The 17881-nt window shown below is 40.9% G+C and overlaps 1 protein-coding gene across 1 annotated transcript in view; it reads left to right on the forward strand.

The window, feature by feature from the left end:
• The first annotated feature begins 5116 nt into the window (after positions 1–5116).
• Positions 5117–17881, forward strand: part of prex1 (phosphatidylinositol-3,4,5-trisphosphate-dependent Rac exchange factor 1) — a 220382-nt gene continuing 207617 nt past the window's right edge. Inside the window, exon 1 of the mRNA XM_078555256.1 lies at positions 5117–5405. Within this exon, the coding sequence (XP_078411382.1) occupies positions 5265–5405 (141 nt within the window). The 5' untranslated portion in view covers positions 5117–5264. The remainder of the gene's footprint in view (positions 5406–17881) is intronic.

Consider the following 17881-nt stretch of genomic DNA (forward strand, 5'->3'; position numbering starts at 1 on the left):
ACATCCCAGACAGACCATGAATGAAGCTGGGAGTAGACCTTTTCACTTTGGCAGGAACTGATTATCTTGTCACTGTAGACTACTGGGAATTAGACCAGCTGACTTCAATGACAACAGAAGAAATAGTAGGATGCCTGAAAGAACACTTCAGTCAGTACGGCATTCCAGACATTGTGATGAATGACATTGGCCCTCAGGTCATGAGTGAAGAATTCAGCCGATTCACAGAGGATTGGGAAATTCAGCACTACACATCATCTCTGCACTATCCCCAGTTAAATGATAAGGCTGAGGCAGCAGTGAAAATCGCCAAAGGACTCATCAAGAAATCAAGCAAATTTAGCACAGATGTATACAAGGCAATCCTTGATTGAGAAACACATCGTCTGAAGTCATGGAAAGTAGTCCATTTAAGAACCAATTAGATGTTTCAATGGGAAGACTTATGGGTTATTCTGAGTGAATAAACTACGATGGAACAAATTGTGTGATTTGATGATATAACACAAGTCTCTTTTTGAAAAGGAAAATTGCATGCTGGTTTGCTTATTGGAGTGTTCGTAGTATAATATCTTGACAGTGGCTGCTGGAAGCATTTATAATGGAAACGGAATTTATGTTATTGGAAAGTTAATTTTATTCTGTCGTCGAAAGAATTGTCAGCTGTATAATGTACTTGTTCTCCAATCTCTTATGTAAAAGAGTCACAGAACAGAAACTAAGAGCACTAACATATTATAGATACTAGATTGAAACTTGTTAATAATGTTGCACTTGTGTGCCTGAGTAAGTTCCCATTTCCAGCCATTGAAATGGAATGCTGATGTGCAGCATTTTACTTGCCAGCACAGTATGTTGTTAAATTTTGAATCTTAGTGGAGAGCTGATTAACATTTAAAAGATTCAAAACATTACTGAACAGTTGATCTGCAGCCTGTATAAAGCTGAAGTGATGCAAGATATTTTCTGTAGGTTTTTTCATTCCATTTCACTTTGAATTCTGTGTACTTGGCACCCAAATTACATTTCACTGTTTGAAATATGAAGGACTGATACAAACTGTGCGATATAACTGGCCGGAAAGCATTCGAGCAGATGATGTTTGAAACTGGAAGAGTAACACTGGGTTCAGAAATGATCTACCATAGATTCACCATGGATATTTAGTTTGTACAGGTACCCTATACTAAATCAGTTAAACAGCTACTATGATTTGACTTTGTGCTCTAACCTTTACACACCCAAACAGCCTGAGCAGTTCAGTTGGTTGTAATGTCAAGTGGTATTATGTAATTGCTCAAGCTGAACAGGTTATCCCAAAACTAAATACAGCTTAGAAAAGCTACTTTTCCCATTTGGCTCAATATTACAAAAAAACTCTGGTCCCTCTAGCACTGACCGCTATGCAGTGCCTGAGGTTGAAGCCACTTTTTCCACATATGCTCATTTTTGGTCACCTAGTTCACACAGTTAGGAGATGTTTCATCATTGGTAACAAAAACAGAAAATGCTGGAAAAGCTCAGCAGGTCTAGCAGCATCTGTAGAGAATCAGAGTTAACGTTTTGAGTCCATTTGACCCTTCTTCAGAGCTAAAGAGAAGTAGAAATGTGATGAAATTTATACTGTTTATGGGGGTGGAGCAGGTGAAGCTGGATAGAAGGCCAGCGATAAGTGGGGACAAAGGAGAGATTGACAAAGATGTCATGAACAAAAGGACAAAGAAAGGGAGTGTTAATGGTAGTGGTAAGGGCTAAAAAAAGGTGCTGATAGTGGCTTTAATATAAGAAAGCAGAGTGTGATAATAACAGAACAAGGGTAAGCACAGTGTGAAAGAACAACATGGAACAAGTAACAGATGGCCCTTTTGGGGATGGGGCGGTGGGAGGGGGTAGTGGTGGTGGAGAAAGGATAGAAAATGGGATAAAAGGGGGATAAAAAGGGATAAAACATTGAAATATAAAACAATGAATATAAAAATAAGTGGATAAAATATAAAAATGAATGTAGAAAAAAGTGATTAAAAAAGGGGTGAGGATGGAGGAGAGAATTCATGGTCTGAAGTTGTTTAACTCAATGTTAAGTCCGGAAGGCTGTAAAGTGCCTAATTGGAAGATGAGGTGCTGTTCCTCCAGTTTGCGTTGGGCTTCACTGGAACATTGCAGCAGGCCAAGGACAGACGTGTGGGCATGAGAGCAGGCTGGAGTGTTGAAATGGCAAGCGACAGGAAGGTCTGGGTCATGCTTGCGGAGAGACCGAAGGTCCCCAAAAGGGCCACCTGTCACTTGTTCATGTTGTTCTTTCCAGAGTGCTTACCCTTGTTCTGTTATTATCACACTCTGCTTTCTTAGCTTAATGTCACTATCAGCACATTTTTTGGCCCTTACCACTACCATCAACACTCCCTTTCTTTGTCCTTTTGTTCATGACATCTTTGTCAGTCTCTCCTTTGTCCCCACCTATTGCTGGCCTTCTATCCAGCTTCATCTGCTCCCCCACTTAAACAGTATAAATTTTATCACATTTCTACTTCTCTTTAGCTCTGAAGAAGGGCCATGCAGACTCGAAACATTAACTCTGATCCTTTCTACAGATGCTGCTAGGCCTGCTGATTTTTTCCAGCATTTTCTGTTTATGCTTCAGATTTCCAGCATCCACAGTATTTTGCTTTCATCATTGGTATCCTGTCAAATTTAATATGATGCTTGCTGAATATCTGGTGGTATTTGGTATGACAGAAGATCTGAAGATCAGATGGCAGGACAAAATCCCTGACGCTGAGGTGCTTACCGAGGCTTGCATATTGAGAGAGTCACAACTGAGTTGGGCAGGTCAAGTAGCCAGAATGCCTGACACTCACTTAACAAGTGAATCTTCTATGGAGAGCTTGAGTCTGGGGTGTGCTCTCATGGCTGTCAAAGGAAGTGCTATGAATACATTCTGAAGGCTTTTTTTTATTCATTCATGGGATGGGGGAGGGGCATCACTGGCTAGGCCAGCATTTAATGCCCATCCCTAATTGCTGTTGAGAACTGAGTGGCTTACTAGGCCATTTCAGAGTCAATCATATTGTTGTGGGTCTAGAGTCACATGTAGGCCAGACCAGGTAAGGCCCCTCAAGGGATGGGTGATGGGTTTTTACAACAATTGACAACGGTTTCACGGTGATCATTAGACTTTTAGTTCCAGAATTTTTATTGAATTCAAATGCCAACATGCCATGGCGGGATTCAAACCCAGGTCCCCAGAGCATTACCCTGGGTCTTTGGATTACCAGACCAATACCACTACACTACACTACCACCTTCCCTTTATTCACTTAGGAGTATTGATATCGAGTTCTAGTACTGGGAGAAGCTCACTAAGGATCACTGCAACTGGTGCCTCCTCCTTTGAAAACAAGCACTTTTCAGTGGCAGAGAGCAAATGCAAAGAGAGGAAATCCCGAGCAGGCAACTTGTCCAAGATGCAATCATTTGTGGTATCCATCCTGTCCTATTTGCAGTGAAAACTTCAGGGTGCTGATTGGCCTGAGCAGTCGTCTATATACCCACCAGAACCCTATAAACACCTCAGATGATGAACATGATCATCTTTGCCTCAAAAGACAAATAAGAGTGCCATCCCTCTTGCCTATCTAAAACAGGCAATTAACTTGCTGTTCAATGACTCCAGAAGTTATTCATCCACAACCCTGCTCAAAAGATTACTCTAGGTACGACTCTGGGTGGAAACATGCTTTCTCACATCATTCCTGAAATTACCCTTCACCAGTTTATGTCCATATCCCCTGTCCTGCCTGGTTTGACAGAAATAACGTTATTCGCTTGGTATCTTGCACGTTTCTCCAAGAATTCTCTCATTTTCTTTCTTGCAAGGTTCGAGTCTTAAGTTTTTTGCATAGCTCATAATTTTGATTTCGATCAGTCTCAGACGGGGAAAAAAGACCCATTTGTATTTGTGTCCAAATCCAACGCAGTTCGAAGATAAACAGCCCATTTTACTTCAATGTTCTCAACTTTCACAATCTTTTGACATGAGGGGAGGTTCTCTTCACAACTGAGGATTTGTCCAGATTTTAGGCAAGTCAGTCACTGAGATTGGTCGACAAAATACATCTGCAAAGATCGCCCTCTAGAGTAAAACGAACACAGTCTTACGATCTAATTATCAGCGTTTCTGAGTTTCTCGCTATGTTTTACGTACGTCCTGATAAAAATTAAATAAATTCCACTTTAATATTAATGCATGCTTATCGCTTACAAAGAAGAATCGTGTTACTACAGAACAGAGCAGCGGAATTGTAGGCAGCGGTGTCTAAGGGATGTAAGGGACCATCTCTAACATTGCACCTTTTAGAGTGCAGTATTGAAAGTTATTTCCTGTTTCCAGAATCATTTGAACTTTAAAATAAAATACAACGTCAACTGGTAAAAAAAAAAGTTGTCTAACAATAGACTAACAATGTAAAAGCTAGTTTAGTTATTGACGCCAGTCAAATTTATAGCTGGCACTGGCAGCTTTGTTACTTAGACCACGTTTAGCTATAGAAAAAGTTTGACCTGATACAAGAAAGCCTTTTGTTCTTACAAGCTCTGAATCTGAGAAAAGCAGTAAATAAGTTATTACTCCGAAAAATTGGAACTTTTAGATGTAGACTTGTTCTCGTTTGAGCCAAGTTGCTTTCGGGAACCCCGCTGCGCGATTCCACTGAAGTTTTAAATGAGATTTTGTCGACGGTCCCTTCACTCGGTTTCCTGAGCATGTGCTTGTTGTCTCATTGGTAAAAAGAAAAGCGGAATTTGACTCGACGGTAGCATTTGCTACAGATTTCGGCAATTTGCAGCCCGTCACTTACATCCTTATTTTTGGGCTTGTGACTTTTTTTTTTCTGCAGCTGAAATCAAGTTCGGCGGAAGTTTAAGGACAAACATGCAATCATAACTCAACAGTTTCATGTTGAAAAGTGACTTCTAACGGAGTGCAGTGGGGACTTCTCAGAGCAGCAGCGGAACGGAGCACTGCTCCCTTGTAATCTTTTGTGGTGTTTTTGAACAGAACTGAAATAGGCAATCCAGCTCCATCAAGCAAGTATTTTCCATATGGTCAAAACAACATTACAAAATGAGAGGGGGCCTGAACCCAACTGATTCCGAAGTGTTTTAAAGAAGCCGCCAGTTGTGGAACGGTAGAAATCTACATACCCGTCTTTTCTCCACACCCCCCCCCCCTGAACAGACTTGTTTACTTTAAGTAGCACAGGAACATGGATGAAGAAAGTCACCAAGAAAATGGAGTGGAGAGTGGAAAGGACACGGATCGGCAGCTTCGTTTACGAGTTTGTGTGATGAATGAGATTTTAAAAACGGAGAGGGACTACGTGGGGTCCTTGAAATTTCTTAAGTCTGTAAGTTCCTTTTTAATCCTGTTGTTCTGTGTAGCTTTCTTATTTCATCGGTTGTGAAATCGGCAAATCAAGGTTCAGACCCTACTGGGTGCAACAACATCATGTTAGCGCCAGTTTAATTTCAGATGGTGAAGGGCTTTGTGATTCCCTTTCAATTACTAACCTATTAACTCCTTAAATTGCTGCTATCATTGTGATTTGGAACTTTGTGTCAAGAGTCACGCTTTCTTTTGAGGCCGATGGACTTAACTGGCTGCTGGGGCCAATCCTAACTGTGAGACACTCAGTTTAAAAGGGCTTCGAAATTGTAATTTGGAGAAGTGGCGCTTCAAGTTCCTGTAGACCTGGTTAATTTTAGCGCAGCGGACTTACACCAATTCAGCCAGCGAGCTCTGATAGAATGAGGAATCGATCCATTGAGCAGCTGAAAGCGTCTAGGGACCGAAATTAATAATGAACGCGGATTCAATGTACATCTTGAAGTGGGGGTGGGGGAAAACCCATGAAAGGTTCATGTTTCAAATATTGTTAGAAAGACTTTTACGAAACTGAAATACAGATTTTTGCATCATTTAACTTTTTGGAATTCAGTTAGAGCCATTTCTCTACGCGATCAGTGTGGGAGAGGGATCCCGAAATTGGTTTGGTGTGACATAGTAATTAAGCCGACTTGTTGTTCTGTGGTTTCCTGTTGAGATAGAGCGACATCTATTAGCAGGTTCGTTTGCTGCCGATAAGGCGTGCTGGGAGCTGAAAGGTGTGCCATATGGTTTGTGTAAAGTCAAATACACGGTCTCCAGACACAATGAGGTTAAGGGGAAAGGCGCAGTAAATCAGTCTCCGTCCTTCCTGATTGAACATCTGAGCATTTGGCCGCAGACCCTCGAGCAGTCTTTTGGGATCTAAATCAACCTGACTTCATGTGCAGTGTCTTTGACTGAACAAGCCGACAGGACAACCAATTTCAGATTTCCAATTCTGATTTCCAATTCTGATTATGTACTTAGGTAAAATTAGATTAAGGTTTCACTTAGAATCTAAAGCGAGCGTGTGGTGAGAGTTTCCCCCCTCCTGCTTTCCTTTCTCCTCCCCATCAGTTCGCTTAAGTGGATGTTACCTGATTCACTGGTTAACTGTCAAATGTTGGCATTTATGTCAAAATCCGAAAAAGAACTTCTGAATGGAATTTTTGGGGGTGGGGTGGTCTTTGGCATAAATGTTGTGAACTGTCAACCTATTTTCTAGCTGCCTTAGATGTGCAGACTGTTGTAGACTATTTTTGGGTTTCAGCCCTGGAAAATCTCTACTTCACTTTTCTTCTTTTAAGTTACTCCTTAAAACCCATCTGACCAGTTGTCCCACTCTCTTAAATCTGCCGTCATCACCCATGTCTTTTTTAAAAAAAAACAACTCCCCCACCCCAACCCCCCCAATCTACCATCCATTTTCAAACGCCCCTTTCCTCTCCAGAGTCCTTGAATATGTTGCCCCCACTCCCGAATCCATTCCCATCATTCCTGGAACTCCATATATGAATCCCACCAATCAGGTTCCCGACCATCACCACCACCAACACGTAGCGAGACAGCTCTTATCAAAGTCACAGATGGCACCTTCGTCACAGTTACATAGGATAACTTTCTCTCCTCCTCTATCTTGACCATTGCCTTTGAGGTGCTTGCCCACAATGTCCTACTCCAAAAGCCACACCAATATTGTCCAGCCGGGTGGGACTGCTCTTGTGTGATTCCGTTTTTATCTAATTGTAGCCAGACAATCACTTGAAATGACTTCTCTCCCTGCTCCCACACCGTTTTTTCTGGTATCCCACAAGGATCTATCCTTAGCTCCCTCCAATTTCTCATCGACATGCTGCCCCTTGGTGTCATCATTTGGAGACAGTTATTTTTCTTATTTATACGATGACACCCAGTTCTACCTCACTACCATCTCTCTCAACTCCTCCACTGTTGCCAAATTATCAGACTGCTTATCCGACAACCAGTACTGAATCAGCAGAAATTTCCTCCAGTTAAACATGAACCTCCATTCCAAATTCTTTTCGCCAGCTCCTGACTCCATCCCTCTCCCTGACAACAGTGTGAGAAAGTCAATCTGTTTGCGGCCTTGGTGCTACATTTCATCCTGAGAAGAGCTTCTGATCTTATTTGCACCATCAATAAAACCATCTATTTGCATCGCTAACTCCGCCCCTGTCTCAGCTAATTTGCTGTTGAAACCTTCGTTTGTGTTTTGATACCTCTGGACTTTACTATTCCCATGTATTCCTGGCTGTTTTCCCACATTCGATACTCGGCAAATTTGAGAGAGTCCAAAACTCTGCTGCCTGTGTCATAACTCGCAGCAAGTTGTTCCTATATCACCCCTGTGCTCGCTGACCTACATTGGTTCTCAGTCAAGCAGCATCTTGATTTTAAAATTCCCATCCTTGTTTTCAGATCTCTCCATTGCCTCGCCCCTCCCTATCTCTATAATCTCCCTTTTCCAACTCCTCAACCCTCCAAGATATCTGCGCTCCTCTAATTCTGTCCTTTTTTGTGCATTCCCAATTATATTGCTTCATCATTGGTGGCCATGCCTTCGGCTATCAAGGTCCCAAGCTCTGGAATTCCCTCCCTACACCTCTCTACATTGCATTCCTTTTTAAGGCACTTCTTAAAACCTACATCTTCGACCAAGCTTTTGGCCATCTGATCCAACATCTCATGTGGTTTGGCGTCATATTTTGTTTTATAATGCTCCTGTGAAGCACCTCGGGCCATTTCATCTCTTGAAGGTGTAATATAAATATATTGTTGGGAGTAGGTAGCTGGATTACATCTTTTATATGATATGCTTACTCCAGCTCTAACACACTTGAGTGTAGATAGAAGGCTTGCTGGAACTTTTGTTGAGGAGTGAAGCTAGATTGGCCAGTTTTACTCTGAATTTTATGTCGTCGTCAGTAATATCTTCGATGGTATCTCAGGATCATCTTTACTGACTATTCCAGACATTTCTGAATGAACTGCAATGCTTGTTTTTGTTGTTACTGGTGTATGATGTCATTTCAACATCTTCAACAGTGGAATAATGGTGCTGGGTGCACCCAAATGCTGTATTATGGTTTTCACAGTTAAAGTGGGAATCCTGAAGGTATTGATTAAAAACACAAGGAGCATATGCTCCACTTGTATCAATACCTGAGGGTTCTGATATATGTTGACATTAGCTCAGAAAGAGTTCTTTGTGACCTCACTGAATGATCTAAGTGTTTTGGGGTTTTCTCTTTTTTTCAGTAACTGCAAAAGTCTAATGTTGGTTAAGTTTGTGGCATGTAAGCTGTGCTTAAATAATTATCCTGAATATTTTAAGTTGATGGCATGCAGTCATAGGATTCTATGCAGCATATGCGCAAAGATCAAGCTGAGGTGAATTGCTGGAAGGGAAAGGGAATTTAATGCATTGCAAGAGGGTCCTGGCCTATGTGGGACTGTCAATTAGTGGCCTAGGTGGGGAGTTAATCTCACAGTGGACCCGTACTTTGTCAAAGCTAATTCTATAAGAACCTTGAATCAAGGAGTTGCATACAAGTAGCCTGACATTGTATATGGGCGTCTTGAACATCAAGGCAGCTGCATACCATAATGTCATGCATCAGTCTTTGCACCACACTGAAGGCACATCTGTCTTGCAGATGAGGAAATTCTAAACCTTGGCAAAACAGCTGCTGGAAGGTGTTATTTAGAGGCTAGTTCTAAATATGATTTGCTTCTATCTTGGTTTGATGCATACTATGACTTGGTTTCAAGAGGTAAGATGTTGCTGCTATGCACTGTGAACTGGTGGAACCATGTGTCTACTTGTGTGTAGGGCAGATGGTGATGCATGTTTGGAGAAATTTTTGGAATTTACTATCTTCCTGATGTGCTCTGTTACTATCTAATGACCAACTAGTGACTATTCTTTTCATAATTTTTTCTTGGACCCTCTGCAATATGCATTACATCTTGCTGGCTTATAAAACTTTGCAAGTGAATGAAGTGGGAGGCCAGATTTATCCCCTTCTCCATGATAATTTTCTCGTAGGAGCATTATCTTCTTTATCACTGTCGTCACTACAGACTTGCAGTGTAAAGCTGCCACAGCTATCTCTGAACCTGTTACTTGTTGCAGAATTGAAGCATTGTCATTACAACTTAGCCATGTTACAATGTCTTCCTCGTCTAAGTCGATGCCTACATCAGTTTGCATTCGCTTGGCATAAAACAAGATATCAACTGCCTTGGCCTTAACTTTGCTTACATTAACGCCCTCAAAATTTTCCCCTAAACCCTTGTCATTTAAACATTGTAACAGCACAGAACTTATGTCATGCATTTTGCAAGAGTCTCCCGAGTGACACTGTCCCATGCATTTGCCAAACACCAAACAGGATCTGAAATGCTGAAGGCTTTCTTAAAAGCATCAACACCACCTGTGCTGCAGCTGTTCATGAGACGATACAAAAAAAATTTCTTGTAGTAGTTTTTCATTGATCTAATACCATTCACTGAGTTGGAGATGTGCAGTTGGGGCAGAAGTATGTAGAGGAGAGATTGTCTGAATCTAACCATCCAGCAGTGAGCTGTCCAAAAGCGCAATTTTGCACTCTGTAGCCAAGCCAAGCCAACCCAACGTACGACACTGTGTGCAGGCTTTGGGGAGAAAATAATTACGGAATCAGTTATTTATGATCTCCTGGGTGATCCATGCATCCTTTAGTGGCCTTGTAAAGCACCAGCATAATTTCAATCTTTTGAATGCATGAGGCTTAACATTTTTGCTAATAACCAAGAGGGAATTTAGGTGTTGCAGCAGCATTTGCGCATGTGAGCCTTTCTTTTGATTTTTGCAACAGTGCGCCACTGTCTCCTCTGCAGCAAGTGTGCGACATGGCAAATGCCCCCAGAAAAGACCTGTCCTGTCTGCATTATATATCTGTTCAAGGTTAAGTTCCTCATCCTTTGTTAACTTAACAAATTCAGTTACGTACAACAGCCTAGCAGAAGTCTTTTTGCCAGGAGCCTTAAAATGGTGAATCCAATACCTATGATTAAATTTTTGCAGCCAACCTTGAGTTCTCACACACACACAAATTCTCAAATCTGTATAAAATGTTTTGGCCTTTTCCATAAGCATTGTTCCTTAAATAGGGACCCCTCAGTATGTGGTTGTTGGAACCATTTGTACAGCACACTAGGTCAGCACACCTAACAATATGCAGCATTCGACACTCACTAATTCTTTTAACTATGTCACTTTCTGCATAGAATTTAAATAGCTTTTCATGCTGCTGCTTAATGTTATAAACTGTTGAGACACCCACACCGTACGCATTTCACTGAAGCACACTTAGCTAGTTTCTTGATGATTCCATCTTTCCAATCTTGTAAGCGTAACATGGTTGGTTACGTTTTGCTGCACTTTTCTTAGATGCACTTGTGGGGTTTTTTAAAAAAAACAAACTACCCTTGGAATGCTCGGGTTTGCTCCAAAGCACCACTGCAAAAGAGGAGGAGGAGGAGGAGGAGAAAGAGGGAAATTCTGTTAATGATGAGGAAAGAGTGAGAGGCCAACAAGAGGTGGAAAAAGAGAGAGACCGAGAGATGGAGAAGTATACCAACTTAGAATAGAGACAAATTGAGTTAGTGATTGTGTAACTTTGTGCTGCGTTTTGCTGCGATATTCAGTCACTGTATCTCTTCCCCCCCCCCCCCCAAAATCACCCACCATTTTCTACCCAAAGGTTAGGTGAACCCATGCATTCCTGATTTGTTGAAGCACCTAAATAGTCGAGTGGCGAGTCTGATTACCAGACAATTGGTGTTTCTGGAGTTTGGACATCTGAACCGGAGAGATTATAGCATAACATTTTTCTGTGTGGGTCAGATTCCAGTTTGGGTGGAAAGAAATGGTGGTGTTTTGTTACTCCATCCTCCTTAACACTTGCTTTCAGCTAAGTGTGTTGAAGTCTGATTGGAACCTAGAATTTAATTTAATTTAAAATTGTAGAATATGGTTTATTTTACTTGTATAAATGAAGCCTTTGACAGTGCAACACTTGGCTTCCAGCGTACATTATGCAGAAAGGCTGCAGGGGAAAGTCTGGACTTTATAAATTTGTTAATATGGATGTGGGTGAAAGACTGTTAAATTTAGTTTTTTCCTGTACAGCGCATTTTCGTTTTTTACTTCATGACATGGCATTTCTAAGGTAATTTTGGGTACTGGAATAACATGAATTAAAATGAGTTTTCGGAGTCTGAATTGGTCAGAATGGAAAGTGTGACTGAATTGTAGTGCAAACCAAAACACCAAAAGCCCCCGCAACTCCCTGTTTGACTGAAAGTACTGCAGAGGTTTTGTAAAATGTAATTTACTGGTTGCCAGATGCATTGGTAAAGGAAAGCTGTGTAGGATTGTGTGCCACTTGATTCTTCCCAGGACTTTGAACAAAGTGTTTGTGATTTATTGGTGGCCAAATTATATTTTCAAAGAATGGAGTTGTACAGTATAATAAATGGTAATGTGCTGGTTGTGTTCAAAATCAAGTGCTTTCTTCATTAAGTAAATAATTGAGTATTGCTGAAAAAAGGCCTTTTGTCAAAACTTTTTGTGTTGCACTCATCAGGACAATCCCAAAAATACCACTAATGGTGCATTCTCCATGGTAATGCCTCTACCAATCAGAGTCCACTTGCAAACCAATCAGCACTCTTATACAGTATAAGTTGTTGCTTCTTTGGTATTCTTGCAATTGTCCTGAGGAGTGCAAGACGAAAGGCTTCAACGAAATGTATTTGTTCAGCAATACTCAAGTTCTGTACTACCAAATGACTATAAGTAAATAATTGATATGAACTGGTGGAAGATTTTTCAATTACTTTGCAATCTCTGGGTGGTGATGCTAAATAACACTTCCAGCATTGGATAAGAGATTTTTGTGCCTTTTCATGTTTTGCGAACCTTGATTATGGTTGGTCATAATGTATAACTATATTCTTTCCAAGATTCTGACCCTTGTCTCTTCGGACCCACTCAGAGCACTTTCTTTGGGGAAGTGGTGGGGGGGAAACCCATGTCAAATGCCCCTCTTTTCACTGTCCTTGAGTGATAATTCCTCCTTTTTAATTAAATCGATACCTTCTCAAATTTCACCAACAGATTCTGTGACCTGTATTTTTTTGCTTAAGATTTGAATTTCTGTTTTTGTCCTTTGGTTCCTTGGTTTTAAATATCAATTGATTTTTTTTTTAAAAGGTCTGACTGTATGTATTATTAAAAACTTATTGAATTAATTAAGATATTGACATCAGACTAAGTTACCTTTTGGCTCCCAGTGAGTGGTCATCAGTTATACTAAATACACTGTAACATGCATTTTAAAAAATGGTTTACCCGCAAACCTTTGTTTTTTTTTGCTATTATGAGCCTGAAAAACTTGTTGCAGTCTCTGTATGTGATATGGCCTATATTTGACCTGTCTATCGTAATTCCTTCAAACATTATCAGCGTTAACATTTTGAGGGTGTCTATCAACTCCTGTGACTTTATACAGAAGCACAATATGATACTGTAGTCAGCCATAGTAGTCATGAAGATTGCATTTTCATTCCTTGGCTTTAGGATGAGATATTAAACTGAGGTAAAAACAAAAAACTACTGCGGATGCTGGAAATCCAAAACAAAAACAGAATTACCTGGAAAAACTCAGCAGGTCTGGCAGCATCGGTGGAGAAGAAAAGAGTCGACGTTTTGAGTCCTCACGACCCTTCAACAGAACTGAGTATAGTTAGGAGAGGGGTGAAATATAAGCTGGTTTAAGGTGGGCGGGGGGAGAGAGAAGTTGGGGGGAGGGGGGGGGGTTTTGGTTGTAGGGACAAGCAAGCAGTGATAGGAGCAGATAATCAAAAGATGTCACAGACAAAAGGATCAAAGAGGTGTTGAAGGTGGTGATATTATCCAAGAAAATGTGCTAATTAAGAATGGATGGCAGGATACTCAAGGTACAGCTCTAGTGGGGATGGGGTGGAAAGACTGACAAGGTATTAGTTGTAGATTTAAAAATAATGGAAATAGGTGGGAAAAGAAAAATCTATGTAAATTATTGAAAAAAACAAAAGGGAGGGGGAAGAAACGGGGTGGGGATGGGGGGAGGGAGTTTAAGATCCAAAGTTGTTGAATTCAATATTCAGCCCGGAAGGCTGTAAAGTGCCTAGTCGGAAGATGAGGTGCTGTTCATCCAGTTTGCGTTGGGCTTCACTGGAACAATGCAGCAAGCCAAGGACAGACATGTGGGCAAGAGAGCAGGGTGGAGTGTTAAAATGGCAAGCGACAGGGAGGCTTGGGTCTTTCTTGTGGACAGACCGCAGGTGTTCTGCAAAGCGGTCGCCCAGTTTGCGTTTGGTCTCTCCAATGTAGAGGAGACCGCATTGGGAGCAACGAATGCAGTAGACTAAGTTAGGGGAAATGCAAGTGAAATGCTGCTTCATTTGAAAGGAGTGTTTGGGCCCTTGGACGGTGAGGAGAGAGGAAGTGAAGGGGCAGGTGTTGCATCTTCTGCGTGAGCATGGGGAGGTGCCATAGGTGGGGGTTGAGGAGTAGGGGGTGATGGAAGAGTGGACCAGGATGTCCCGGAGGGAACGATCCCTACGGAATGCCGCTAGGGGGGGTGAAGGGAAGATGTCTTTGGTGGTGGCATCATGCTGGAGTTGGCAGAAATGGCGGAGGATGATCCTTTGAATGCGGAGGCTGGTGGGGTGATAAATGAGGACAAGGGGGACCCTATCATGTTTCTGGGAGGGAGGAGAAGGCGTGAGGGCGGATGCGCGGGAGATGGGCCGGACACGGTTGAGGGCCCTGTCAACCACCGTGGGTGGAAAACCTCGGTTAAGGAAGCCCTGTTTGCCCTCAAGTGGATATAAAAATACAGTGACACTATTTTGAAGAAGAGCAGGGGAGTTATCCCCACTTTCTTGGCCACTATTTATTCCACAATCAAAATCACAAAAGCAGATTATATCTGGTCATTATCAGATTGCGGTTTGTAGGAGCTTGCTGTATACAAATTGGCTGCTTAATTTTCAACCTTGTTATGATCTGGTTATGGCTGTTAACATTTGAAGAGCAATCTGAACACCTCGTTTTAACCAAATCAACTATGCCACAAGATTTCACATTTCTGAACAAAAACAAACTTTATTGTGCATAACAGCCATGAAACAAGCACGATTAACTTAGCATGCGTAGTTATGCACCATATTGTTATGTGCTCATTATAACTTGTTACTTCCCCCAAGAATTCTTTTATTATGATATGTTAGAGTGATTCCCTTCTGTTGGGGCTACCCAAAATTATGTCACAGTCTTCTGGGCCTTCACTTTAATTCTCCATTGTGTTCAAGCTCTTGTCAGATGTGGGACTTCAACTTATGACCTCTTGACTTTGGATGCCTCGGTTCCTTGTTCTGGTTGCCTTAATGCTTCGCAGCTAATTTTGCTTATCACTTTCTTTTGCCACAAGACTCCTGAAGACTACCGTAGATTCTTCCACTAGTTTCAAACTAGGTAATCTTACAGCCTCTTTTCCCTCATGGAATTCAAACTGAGATTAAGCCTCGCCTGCATTCCGCACAGGGAATGAAGTAGTTAGCTTTATGCCTGTTTACAGTGCAGGCCTAACTAACTTATTTACTTTGGCAAACTTCTCTGAGAGCTGTGAACTGCACGCACCAGGTCCAAGCTGCAACTAACTCTTTCAGCAAACAACCAGATAATTTGAGACCAGGGAACTTCCCCAAGTTCCACCCATCTCCATGACGAAGTGGCATGCTCTGGGATGTCCTCAATCAGACCTTTAGGTTAAGCATCCTTTATTTAAAAATCTTTCTTTGACCCGATTTAGCTCTAACTTGCAAAAAAATAATCTCTGGACTGCCCTAACTGAAATGATTGCAGATGTCATGTCTCCAGTTGTAAGTCCACCTGCTGTTTTTAGGATCTTATTTTTCTAGCTGTTAACCTCTTAAGTCAACACAGCCCCAATTTTTCAAGTGTAATCAACTTCAAGCTTGTTTGAATTGCATTTACCCCATTTTCTACAATTAAAACATTAATTCCTAAAACTAAGTTATACTCAAAAAACATGAATCAAGAACCAGAAATTTGCAACAACATTAAAACAGTGACTCTGCTTCATAAGTTCTTCATTGGCTGCAAAGTTCTTTGGGATGGTATTATTGAAAAGTACAATTTTTTTACCAGCTGATTTCACCTTAGATACCACTAAGGCACACCCTTGGTACTCCAGGATGGGGTGGAGGGAGATGGACACAGATTCCTGCTCCCATTCAATATTTCAATCTGTAGGAGGCGCAGCGCAGGACATTAGATAAGGATGGGTTTGGTTGTGATTTATCTTGTACTGAAATATAGCCATCACTTGGTATTTAGGCATTTGTATCAAGAATGGCCATTTAGTTGAGGAACTGGAGGGCCGACACACTTAACACAACATGCATCATCACCACCTCCAGAAAAGAAGTATTGAGGTCAGAAAATTGGAGGGAAAATTTAGCTGAATTTCCAAGAGGGAGCTGTGCTCTGTAAAGAAAGAATATTGATTTTAAGTTACTTTAGACTCCACTTTTCCTTCTTGGAAAAGGGTTTGAACGACAGGTCAGTTTTTAAAATTTGGCTTCATGTTCCCTTCCCATTTTGAAAAATTTTAACTGGCTCAAAGCTGCAGAGCTCGGCAAACAGATTTTGTAGTAACTTTGCAAGTTCACCTAAAGCTGTTTGGAACTTCACCATTGTTTATGTTTACAAATGTCACTCCTCATACGGTTCTCATTACATCATCCAAGATGCAGGCAAAATGATGATTATCGACACTTGTATTAAAAGGGAGTAATGTTGATTGCTGATAACTATAATACTTGTTAAAAAACAAAATTCCATTACTAGGTATTCGAAAAAATGGATAGATGAAAGTCTGCCTTCGTGCAAACATATCATGTGGTGTTACCCTTTACTAATCTGCATTGTTTCTTGCATATTACAATAACCCTTTTTTGTTTATACATAAGCAAGTGGTTGGCTCACCTCAGAGTTAGGATCAATTGTATAATGTATTGGTTTCTCCAGGAGGTTAGAGCTTTTTAATCTTTTGAGCATTTTCCTAACTGATATATCATGGAATATTCATAGGCTTAACCTTGACTAATTTGAAGTGCATTTGCCCAAGTCACAAGTACACTATTTTTGCTTTGTTTATTGGTACAGAGGTATATACTTAAGAAGTATGTTTGTCCTTGGACACCGTTTCAGCATTGGTATGGATTGTGGGTCATCTCACCATGTTAACTTGTGCATAAATTTAGTGGCTATCTTAATAAATTCATACACCCCAGACTGAATCTTCTGTGTGATTGGACTTTTACACATGGAAAATTTGTCTATTCACTTGAATTAGATAAACTGTATAGTATTTATGCATAAATAAAATGATTTATAGAATTTAAGTTAATGGCGCCTCAAATTCTGATAGTACCTTTTTTTCAAATTCAGGCATTCCTTGCCATGTTGGTATAAAACATCAAGAAAGGCTTAGACTTTAAGCTCTTGTTGTTATGTGCTACCATGCTCAGTAAAGGCATGTCATATTCGTAACTTAAAACATGGACCATATTCAGTGAAAATTTTTCTGGAACTGCCTTTTTTAAAAAAATAGACATTAATGGGTGGCTAAGATGGCTGCTGAGGGGCAGGTGACTTTTGTAATTTCTGCATAGACTTAAGTATTTTGAGTCTCAAAGTTCCTAATTGAATGATGATGGGTGGAGTGCCTCCCTTGAATGGACATAGGAGGACAAAACCATTTGGGCTTCACACCTATAGTTTATGGACTAGCCCAAAACTCAAAATCTGTGGACTCCAAGATTTACTGTCTCCAAGCTCAAAATTTACCTGAGAGCTGTAGAGAAACCAGTCAAATCATAAGTAGATGTGAATAGCCACATTCATTTTCCATGGTATAGTAATGGCTTCTAGTATTAAATCATTCTGGGTGATCAATATGAGTATTGACCATGTCAACTGACTGAAACTGCTTTCAGATAACAAATCTTATTCACCCAAGAACCAGGGAGAAGTTGGTCCATCTGCAAAACACACAGCAAGGAACAGCAGCAGCAAAGGCAGCAACATCTATGCCTTAAAACTGGAAAGTGCAACATTATAAGGTCTCCCACCCTGTTCCTTTTCAAGTCCACCAGTACAGAGACTTGACATCCTGGTAAAAAGACCACAAGTAACTATCTTGGTGACCTGCTGAAAATCCATCTCTTTGAGGGAATCCTGCAATAATCATGATACACACCTCTGACTATTGAATACACTAGACTAATCTTCAGGAGTGAAAAACAATTCTTCAC

This window comes from Cetorhinus maximus, chromosome 13 (assembly GCF_964194155.1).
Source record: "Cetorhinus maximus chromosome 13, sCetMax3.hap1.1, whole genome shotgun sequence".
Classification (NCBI taxonomy): Eukaryota; Metazoa; Chordata; class Chondrichthyes; order Lamniformes; family Cetorhinidae; genus Cetorhinus; species Cetorhinus maximus.